This window comes from Helianthus annuus, chromosome 9 (assembly GCF_002127325.2).
Source record: "Helianthus annuus cultivar XRQ/B chromosome 9, HanXRQr2.0-SUNRISE, whole genome shotgun sequence".
Lineage (NCBI taxonomy): Eukaryota > Viridiplantae > Streptophyta > Magnoliopsida > Asterales > Asteraceae > Helianthus > Helianthus annuus.
Genome location: NC_035441.2, coordinates 183,783,013 through 183,794,199, shown reverse-complemented (window position 1 = coordinate 183,794,199; position 11,187 = coordinate 183,783,013). Strand labels below are relative to the sequence as shown.

At 39.7% G+C, this 11,187-nt stretch overlaps 1 protein-coding gene and 1 long non-coding RNA gene across 2 annotated transcripts; one reads left to right on the top strand and one right to left on the bottom strand.

Annotated features, from left to right (window-relative positions):
- Nucleotides 1-331: 331 nt before the first annotated feature.
- Nucleotides 332-1,264, top strand: LOC110876940. The gene has a single exon (XM_022125097.1). The coding sequence runs from the start codon at nucleotides 332-334 to the stop codon at nucleotides 1,262-1,264; it is 933 nt and encodes a 310-aa protein (XP_021980789.1).
- Nucleotides 1,265-5,071: 3,807 nt separating this feature from the next.
- On the bottom strand, nucleotides 5,072-6,831 carry LOC110875100. The gene is made up of 3 exons (XR_002556511.2): nucleotides 6,465-6,831; nucleotides 5,441-5,546; nucleotides 5,072-5,282 (listed from the first exon to the last, which is right to left on the bottom strand). It is a non-coding gene; the product is annotated as an uncharacterized LOC110875100 (long non-coding RNA).
- Between the last annotated feature and the right edge of the window lie 4,356 nt (nucleotides 6,832-11,187).

Below are 11,187 nucleotides of genomic sequence, written 5' to 3'. Positions count from 1 at the left end.
TCTCTGGAGATAAGGTTGAAAAGGGGGTTTCGGAACCTACTGGTTCTTCTGTTCCCGTTGCTTCTCTCCCGCAACCGAAGGAGACGCTGTTTGATCTGAATAACATGGCATCGTCTTCGGTATCGGGAGGAACAAATTGCAGTGATCGAGATTGCAGGGCTTCGTCGGTTGCAGGAGGATATGGGGCTGAGGTTCCGTGTAGGAATTCAAAGGTTGATTCGGAGGTGGAAGCCACAATTAATTTAGGCAATCAGTTGGGGATGCATTTGGATAACTGTGAAGGCCTTGTAAGGAACGTCATTTTAGGCAAAGGTATTAATGAAGTTTCCAAATGAATTTTTTATCGCTTAATGTTAGAGGTCTGGGGGGAGATGTTAAGGCCAGATGGATTCAAGATATCAAAGTCAAGTATGGGATTAATTTTATTGCTCTGCAAGAGTCTAAATGTGTGTTGGGCTCTAGTATGGGGTTGAGGAGTATTTGGGGAGGTAATAGCTTTGGTGCGGAGTGGGTGGACTCGTCGGGGCTGTCGGGTGGTATTATATGTTTATGGGATCCCGGAATACTGGATTGTGTTGATGTGGTCAAGGACAAGAATTATCTTATTATAAAAGGCAGGTTGAAAGGTAGTGGAAAAAAGATTAATATTGCCAATGTTTACGGGCCTCAGGATTATCAGAATAAGAAGTCGCTTTGGGAGAGGTTGAGTCTGGAAATGGCTGGTTCGGAGGGGCTATGGTGTCTATTAGGTGATTTTAATGAGGTGAGGTATCCGGAGGAGAAACGGAATGCTAGCTTCAGTCATCGATGCGCTTCGTTATTCAATGACTTCATTTTTAATGGTGGTCTTCTGGAATATAGTATGAAGGACAGGAGCTTTACTTGGCAGTCGAGTAATGGTAACAAATTAAGTAAGATTGACCGGGTGTTAGTATGTTCGGAGTTTTTTGGGTTGTGGCCGGACGCGTGTCTGAGGGCTTTGCCTAAACGGTTCTCGGATCATTGTCCTCTTATTTTGGTCTCGAAGGAGTCGAATTTTGGGCCTAAGCCCTTTAGAATCTTTGATTCGTGGATAGGTCGGGAAGGTTTCGATGAAGCGGTGAGGTCTGCGGCTAGTTCGTTTGTTTTTGATGGTCCTGCGGACTTACATCTTCTGTATAAGTTCGAGGCCATTAGGAATAGTGTCAAAAAATGGAGGAATTTGATGATTAAAAAAGAAGGGGAGAAGGAGGCGTTAGTGAGAGAAGAGTTAGAGGAACTGTAAATTAATCTGGAAAGCAGAAGTCTCTCGGAGGAGGAGGAATGGATTCAAGCGGAGAATCTTATGTTATTAAAGGAGATGGAGGAGAATAAATCCAAGGATATCAGACAGAGGTCTCGGGTGAGATGGGCCAAAGAAGGGGATGCGAATTCTAAGTTCTTTCACTCCATGGTCAATTGTCGAAAAGCTAGTAATAAAATTCATGGTCTAAGGATTAACGGGAGTTGGTGTGCTAAGCCCTCGGTCATAAAAAAGACGGTTTTTCAGTTCTTTCGGGATAAGTTTAAAGAAGATTTGACTCTCCGTCCAGAGGTGGTGTGTGATAATTTGAAGACCTTGGATTCTGCGGATGCTATGTTCCTAGTTCAGGAATTTAGTAAAGAAGAAATCAAGACTGCGGTTGCGGATTGTGGGAGTGACCGGGCTCCTGGGCCTGACGGTATGAATTTCAGATTTTTAAAGCATTTCTGGGATATCTTCGAGGAAGATTTCGTTAATGTTTTGAATGAGTTTTATGTTGATGGAATGGTTAATAGAGGTTGTGCATCCGCGTTTATTACTCTTGTGCCTAAGGTGAAAGATCCGGTCAGCCTCAACGATTACCGGCCCATCAGTTTGGTGGGTGCCATTAATAAGGTGATTTCCAAGGTTTTGGCTAATCGTTTGAAGAAAGTTCTGGGTTCTGTTGTTTCTCACAATCAATCCGCTTTTCTCAAAGGGAAGTTTATTCTTGATGGCCCGATGATCATTAACGAAGTTATCAACTGGATAAAGAAGAGGAGGAAGAACGCTTTTCTCTTGAAGCTTGACTTTGAGAAAGCGTATGACAATGTTAACTGGGGTTTTCTTATCTCTACTTTGGGTCAAATGGGGTTCCCGGAGAGGTGGTGTAATTGGATTGCCGGGATCCTTTCCTCTGCTAGATCTGCGGTCCTTGTGAATGGATCTCCAACTTTTGACTTCCAATGCCATAAGGGGTTGAGACAGGGGGACCCTCTGTCCCCGTTCTTGTTCCTGTTAGTGATGGAGGTCCTATCGAGTTGTTTTGACAAGGCTGTTGATATCGGTTTTATTGATGGGATTCAGCTTCCTAATGATGGCCCCAACTTGTCCCACCTTTTTTATGCAGACGATGCGCTGGTTATTGGGGATTGGTCGAGGGGTAATGCTCGTAACGTTATCAGGATCTTAAGAGGGTTTCACGTGTGCTCTGGCCTCAAAATTAATCTGGCTAAATCTAGTTTTTTTGGAGTTGGAGTTTCGGAGTCGGAGGTGGCTGATGTGGCTGGTGTTATTGGGTGTAAGGTGGATAAGGTTCCGTTCTTCTATCTTGGGCTCCCGGTTGGGGCCAACATGAACAGGATTGCTAGTTGGAGTCCGGTTGTTCAGCTCTTCGAATCCAGGTTGTCTCTTTGGAAGGCGTCAGCCCTGTCTTTTGGGGGTCGGGTTATTCTGGTTAGATCGGTTCTGGGGTGCCTCGCCAATTACCCATTCTCTCTTTATAAGGCTCCAGTGGGTGTTATTAACAAGTTAGAAGGCATTATGAGAAAGTTTTTGTGGGGAGGTGCGAGCGGGGATAAGAAGCTTCATTGGGTCGCATGGGCCCGTGTGGCCTCCCCGATTAAGAATGGGGGCTTGGGTATTAGGGACTTATCGTCTATCAATATGTCTCTCCTCCTCAAGTGGGTGTGGAGATTTAAGTCAGAGAATGGTAGCCTGTGGGCCAGAGTGGTTTCGGCGGTCCATTCGGCCAGTTGGAAGACTGATTTCCTTCCGGTGAAGAAATCTTTGGGTGGTACTTGGGGAAAGATTGTAGAGTTGGCTGCATCTCCGGTTTTCTCTGGTATCCCGTTTAAGAGTATGGTGAGGGGTTGTGTTGAGAATGGGGCTGGGATTTCCTTTTGGTCCGATCCCTGGCTTGGTAATGGCCCGATTATGGATAGATTTCCAGAGTTGTTTCGGTTAGAAAAAAACAAAAATTGTATTGTTCGTGACAGGTTGGTTCGGCCGGTGCTGAACCCGGGGGCTAGGTGGTGCTGGAAACGTCCCCCAAGTTCTAATGTAGAGTTGGCTCAATGGTTAGCTTTGGATTTGGAGCTTAGGGATGTGGTTCTGTCGGATAAGAATGATAGGTGGGTGTGGTCCGGTGATGCCGAGGGGGAGTTCAGTGTGGCGTCGGTTAAAAGTCTCTTCGACAAGGGTAGGGACTTCAGTTCGGTTTATGTTTGGGAATGGTGTCGTTGGGTGCCGTTAAAATGCAATCTTTTTGTATGGAGGGCTGAATTGGATAGAATTCCCACGAAGGTTGAGCTTCGCAAGCGGAATGTTTCTATTCCGGATGAGTTCTGCCCTTTGTGTAAAGCCGATTCGGAAACTGTTGAGCATCTCTTTACGGCTTGCCATTTTGCTTCGCTGGTATGGCTGAAGATTTCGCGGTGGTGTAGAGTTCCTGACCTGATGGCGTTCTCTTTTAGGGATATTGTGGAGTTTCACAAGTTCTGTGGTCTCAAAGATAGGGCTCTTGAGGCTTTCAAAGGCGTTATCATTATCTCTTGTTGGCAGATTTGGAAAGCCAGGAATGCTATAGTTTTTGGGGAGAGAAGCGTGAAAGTGGAGGAAGTGGTTGGGGCTGTTAAATCTATAGGTTTTCTTTGGTTTAAAAATAGGTCCAAATATAAAGAAATAACATGGGACGAGTGGTGTAAATTTGTATAGTTTTGTGGCTGGCCCCTTTTTTTCGGGGGCCTGGCTTGTTTTAATGAAGTTTTCCTTTCAAAAAAAAAAAAAAAAAAAAGAAATAGAATGAGCCAAGAAAAATGATAGGTGTAGGTTTAAATTAGTGAAGGTAGGTGGGCAATCATATCACATCAATGAAGTTGCGAGTGAGAAGTATGTCAATTTCAATTTATCATGTCGATCGTTGGAATGAATTTATCTTATCGTGAAATAATGGGACTGCGATAACGAGGTTTGTCTTCAGGTTTCCAAATTCAAAACCAAATAAAACTAGTTTAATGCTCGTCTAGTGGACGGGTATTTTAATGTCTTAATGACATAAGTATGAATTATGACTCTTAACCTATTAATCTTTTAACTAATTTTTTTTTGTAACACTTATTTGAAATAAAACGCAGCCCGAATTGACCCGTTTAAAATAAAAGAGTAAACCGTCAAAATGGTCACTGAGGTTTTGTCACTTTTACCACTTTAGTTCAAAACTCAAACCTTTTGAATCTGGGTCTCTGTTGTTTCAATTTTATTGTCATTTTCATCCAAAATCAAAATTTAGTCAAATTTTTCAGTTAACATCCAATTTTTTTTGTCTTTCTCCTCCCTTTTAATGAACGGCAAAATGGTCTTTTAACGTTTTAGTATAACAAATTAATAAAAATCCGACTGTTTTGCCCTTCATTAAAAGGGGGAAAAGACAAAAAAAAATAGATGTTAACGGAAAATTCGACTAGAATTTGCTTTTGGATGAACATGGCAACAATATTAAAACCACAGGGACCCAGATTCAAAAGGTTCGAGTTTTGGACTAAGGTGACAAAAGTGAACGAACCTCGGTGACCATTTTGACAGTTTACTCAAAATAAAATATAACCAAAATTTATATGCAATTAGCAAGTACTTACGGTGCTTAGTTTCCTGTTATACAAATTATTAAGATTTAAAAAAAGGATGAAACCTTACCAAATACTACTCTTTTTTACATGTAGGTGCACTATTTCTTAAAAAGCAATTGCAATTCATTTAATGCAAGTTCATCCAACCATTCAAACAAAGCAAACAATACACAGAAGAAATAAACACGAGAAAAAAGGCGTTTAAAATATATCTTAAAGGTGTGACAAAGTGCAATACTAGCTAACGTGGAAATCTACTGCTTGATGAATTTATTCATATGTGATTGGCTCACTGAACTTGGTTGTTATTGTTAACCAGGTTGCGGAATTTTCCAAATTTAAACATTTGAAAGCAACAAAATAAGATGCTCCTGCTGATTTGCCATGTTATCTTCCTGTAAATTAAAAGATACACTAATGATCATGGTGCTAAAACATAACTCTATTCATGTTCATGAAAAATTTATTATTCAAATCTTTTTGTGTATTCCTTGAAACATAATAAGATGAATACTTTCATCACTGACATTAAAACTTTATAGAAATTTGTTACCTGAAACCCAAATATAGCTTGAAGTCAGTCAATAATGTCTTCATTTTTCTTCTTGTATTATGTGGGCCGTGGAAGACCCTTTTGGCCTTTGGGGTAGCAACAACAACTTGAAAATGCAAACCAAATCAACCATTTTTAAGAAAACAGTTTGAAACCTTTTAGATATGTGCAAACAAATAATGCGCAATGGAGAAGTACTCCCCCTACCCAACTTTGGTGAAGTTGAATTTGTTAACATCGAAGGACTATGACAGTGGCAGATCCAGGGGGTTCCTAGGTTCCCAGGAACCCCCTCGGTTTAGAAAAAGTTAGTGGAAACTAGGGATGAGCATATGCCACCGAATACCGATCCCATACCGATCCCGTACCGATACCGTACCGATCCCGATCCCGATCGGTATCCCGATCGGTATCCACTTTTTGGTGTTTTCGGTATCGGTACGGTACGGTATCGGTATTATACTGATACCGACCCTCAAAATACGGTATAATATCGATACCGTACCGTACCGATACCTAACCGACATGTTTCGGTATCGGTATCGGTACCTAGTTTGGGTGAAATTCGGGATCGGTATTAGGCGGTATCGGTATCGGTTCGGTATCGGATACCGATATGCTCATCCCTAGTGGAAACCTTGTATGATTTGGAAAAAATAGTGAGAATTAGTGAAAATCCACTAAAAGGAACCCCCTGGAAATTATTCGTGGATCCACCACTGAACTACGACACCTTATCAACTTGGAATTATGTGGATCATTTTTAAGGTGTCGACGATTGTTTAGTTGAGAAATAAAACCATGTTTACTGGAATCACATGCAAATGATCACAATCATCATAACATTTCAGTTTCAATGATCACCCGAGGATAACCGTTAATCAAATTAACGAAATATGTTAACTTTTTTTTTTACAATTTCCTCATAAAAAATAAAATTAATACTGGTGATAAGAAATCAAGGTTTCTATTTTTCCAGATCTACTCTTTCAAACGCCACAAGTTTGAACACGGTACGGCGTACCAATCCAGTTGATTGTGGATCTGTTTCTCGGCGGCGAGGACGTCGACGACGGCTAAGATCGGATCAGAACCGTCGATTAAAAGCTCGGTTTCTTTGGATTGTAGGAGTTTTCCAACGATTCCGAGTAAGAAGTAACCACTCCGCCTCTGCTCTGCTTGTTGATTGCATATCTCTCTTAGGGTTAGGGTATTGAAATTGTTTTTGGTGCGTTTTTGGTGCGGTGGTTGTTCCGGTGTGATGGTGGTGTTGGTGTGGTGATTTTTGAAATGCTTTTTGGTGCGGTGGTTGTGGTGGTGTGGTGGTTGTGCAGTGGTGGTGATGGTGGTGGTGATGTGGTGTTTAGAGAGATAACAGAGTGTCTTTATGTAATAAGTTCTTTATTATCTACATATATTTAAATTCTTTTTGTTTTAACTATTAAAATGAATTTATTAAATACAATTAGGTTAAAAGACAAACTTACCCTTCACTTAGCAGTTAAAATTAACAGAGTTAGGGATAAAGGACGTAACATGTAAGATTTTAAAACATTAAGTACAAAACTAATCCATTTTAAAGGCAAAGGATACCACCTGAAATTTGGTGTAAAAATAAAGGACAAAACTTGTAATTTACTCCATATTTTTTAAATTTTATGCTTCTTACATTCACACACACACACACATACCATACAATAGCCCCTTAACGTGCGACCGATATGCGAATTAAATACGCACATTCATTTGTAAATTACGCACGTTATAGATTTCAAACCCTAGTTATGCATGAAGAAGAAATCACACATGGTCAAACACAAAATCACGCTTGGGTTTTTTCAACCCAAATTACGCATGTTATATGCATAATTACGTACATTATTTGGTGGCGGCGTACCGGTTGTACATTAAGAGCCTTTTGTATTTTAAACTTTATATTATATATATAGTACATTAAATAAGAATTATATAAATACTAGGCTTGTTTAGGCTCGCGAGCTGGCTTGAGCTCGATTAGTGAACCTCATACTTATTTACTAATCAAGCTTATTTTAGGTTCAGGCCTAGACTCGAGCTCGTTTAAGCTCCACTCATTTTGAGCTTTCCCGTGTCGATCTCAAGTAGCTTATGAGTAATTCGTCTCGTTTACACCTCTAACCAAGCCTATTAATATTTCCGTTCATAGAAAATCTAAAGGCCCAAATAGTGCAGCATTTCATTCCATTATGCTCAACCCAAAACATAATGGATGTGCCCCCTTTGTTGGGCCACTCACTATCTCCAAAAAGAGACCACATAAAGAATATCCAAATATCAATCAAATTAAATCTCAAGGAGAAAATCAATCAAATTAAATCTCAAGGAGACAAAGGACGATTTTCTTTCTCCCATTCGGTATCCATTTATCAACCACATACAATTATAAGTTAACCAACCCACCCACATACAATTATAAGTTAACCAACCCCATCATACTGGCGCATACTGTTGTGCCCAAAAAGAAACCAGTATTGATTATTGACTAGGCCTATTAATATTCCCAAATAGTGCAACACTTCAAGTTAGAGGTGTACACAAACCAATTTGGGCCCAAACCAAACCGTTTCTATATTGGGCCCAAACCAAACCGTTTCTATATTGGGCCCAAACCCGTTCGAGTTATAAACCAACTTTAGAGTTGAAAAACTCAACCCACTTTTTTTTTTCTTTTTAAATCCTCATTCTCCTTCATACTGGGCTGGGTCCAGGGGCGGACCTACCCATAGTTGTGGGTGGACGGCCGCACCCCTTGAAAAAAATATTTAGTGTATATTTAAGGCAAAAAAAACCCGACCGCACCCCTTAAAAATATGGTTGAACGTCTCATTTGCACCCCCAACAAATAATTTCTGAGTCCGCCACCAGCTGGGTCACAAATTACAAATATAGTTATTTGCAAGTCAAAATGTTATAAAGTTCATGAAAATCCCTCATTCTCATTTATCTGTTTTCTCCATCATGCTTGACCCTTGAGATCTAATAATCTCTCAGGATCCTATTTATAGGAAACATGAAAATCAATTATTTATTGCTGAATGCAAGGCTCTTTCTTATGGTGAAGTCATTCAAATAGCATTAGGTAGACATACTAGAATAGTATCGGATGTTTGTGTTATAGTTTACAATGCGAGTGTTTTGGTGGTTTATTTGATCATAATGGGCGATGTAATGTTGGGTTCGTTTAATCATGTTGGCGTGTTTGATCAATGGTTGGGTAACGGTATCTGGGATCATAGGAAAGTAGTGATCTTGGTTGTGGTGATTCTTTTTCTTGCACCACTTTGTTCTTTAGGCAAAATGATTAGGCGTAACAAGTTTCAATCTGGACTGAACTGCAAAAACTGGACCGTCTAGATCTCACACCGACCAACCTAGTTTAGTTTCAAACGTTCAATCGGTTTCTACGGTTTTGATCACCCTTGGTTTGTATAGTGTATAACTCACATCCCTAGATTGTTACTCTTAACAATCTTGAAAGCAACCATGGGCTTGGATCTTGGAATCCATTATAAAGAATCATCAAGCATTCAAATTGAAACATGTTTACTCATATTTTAATCATTTTCTTATTAATCTAATGAATCATCAAGCATTCAAATTCAAACAAGTTTACTCATATTTTAATCATTTTCTTATTAATATAATGTTAATGGTTTCGAGTTAGTTATTAATGATGACATCGGATGTGCATAATTAATTGTTTTTAAAAAAGATAGTAAAAGACATAGATCCCCATGCATCTGTCATCTATCATCTATCCTCAGCTCACCAAAACAAAACATAATGAAATAATTAGATTAGCTGGTTTTTGGATTCTTAATGCTCCGTTTTGATTATGACGTCTCTCCTAATTCCTAAGGGGACTAGGGGTGGTTCACTAGTGATAGAATTTATCACTCACAAGCACCAATCAAGTTTCGCCATGTCATTGACCATTTTTCCATCACTCACAACCATTTTTAGTGGGGGTGGTCATCACTCACCACCACACCCAACAATTTCCCCCCAACCAACAAATACCCTCACAAAAATAAACCATAACGCGTTGTCACCATCACGAAAATGATTAACGCGTGGAAGATTAACGCGTTGAAGTGGTAGCGGCGGCGGCCCATCACACGTTGATGTTTGTTTAATAACGGAGTGCCCCGGCACCTCTAATCATGTATCTAGTGATAACATGCAAGTGGTTATTATTTTTCCTATAAACCTATTTTTAAATCTACACCAATTTCATTGAGGGACTCGATACCTCAGCCACTAATTAGAGAGGAACAACCAAGGTTGGAGAACTCGCTAGTCGCTAGCGGGTCGGTGAGGTAGGGACTAGCGACTACTCGGGATTACTCGAGATTACTCGGGATTACTCGGGATTAATCGGGATTAATCGGGATTAATCGGATCGGACTTTTTATGTATAATTTTAATTTTTTAATCATATATACATATATTTTTATACGTAATTTTTTTAAGTGGACAAGTTTTGACCGGAATCTGGGAGGTTTTGGCCGGAATATGTGTTTTTTTCGATTTTTTCTGATTTTTTCCGATTTTTTCTGATTTTTTCCGATTTCTTTTGTTTTTTCCCGAGTTTTTCCGATTTTTCCTGACCGACTAGTCGCGATTAGGGCCGACTAGGGCCGATTAGGGCCGACTAGGCCGACTAGCGATTTTTTTACTGATTAGCTGAAAATTACTTAGTTGATGGGCGACTAGCGACTAGTCGCGATTAATCGCCGACTAGTCGCGATTTTTGCAACCATGGGAACAACTATACTGCACACCTTGATGTCGATAGGCTACAAGCCATTCGGTATAAAATGTGGTAATCATATTTGTACACACATATACAGAGTTCAGATAAATTAAACGGGAAGTTCTCGTGCGAAGGGAAGTTCTCGTGTGAAGCGTACAACGTGATCAGAACGTATAATCTTAACAATTCAATGGTAAGTCCGTAATATTAGTAGAAATTAAGTTAAAGATGGCTTGAGGATAAAAAGAATAAACCGCAAATTCTTGATTATTGGTATTTCAAAAGGGGTTTGGAGCCGGGGCTCTAAGTGGGAGTTATGGTAGAGCAAAAGTTTGTCTTCATCTCACCATTCTCACATCTTACAAATAGCACTAGTGTGAGTGAGATTTTAGTAGGTACGTTTGTTTTTTTATGCTTACAATTTTTTTATCCTCAAATAACATTTATATACATCATTATTTATAAGAAACGTAAACATTTATTTACTTCATTATTTATAGTATTTTTATAATTAAAAAACGTCACAAACTGTTGATTCTATTGGTGCATCTAAATTATCCAATTGTAAGGATAGCTCGCTAAACTAGTTACGATAGTGTGTTTAAACTTTAAACCAATTACGACTGCACGTCAAAGGTATAAGTGTACGCTCAAGCTGTCAAGATATGGTGCATGAAAGAAATGTAACGTTACGTCGAAACCATCATCATCATCATACTCAGTAAATCCCGCCAACAGCAAGCTAAGTTAGGGTCTGAGGAGGGTAAGAGGCTGTTTGTTTACCTCTTATTGAGGCTCTTAATCATTCAGATCTCTTACTGGTTCAGCACTTAATGGTTCAGATTGTTTGTTTCGTGAGCAGATGTCTGAATGGTTCAGACATTTGCCTCTGAATGGTTAAGTTTTATACAGAGTCTAAATGGTTAAGACCTCTAATCTGAATTGGTCAGAC

Coding starts and splice junctions, on each gene's coding strand:
- LOC110876940 (XM_022125097.1), top strand. CDS start 332: ATGAATTTTTTATCGCTTAATGTTAGAGGTCTGGGGGGAGATGTTAAG.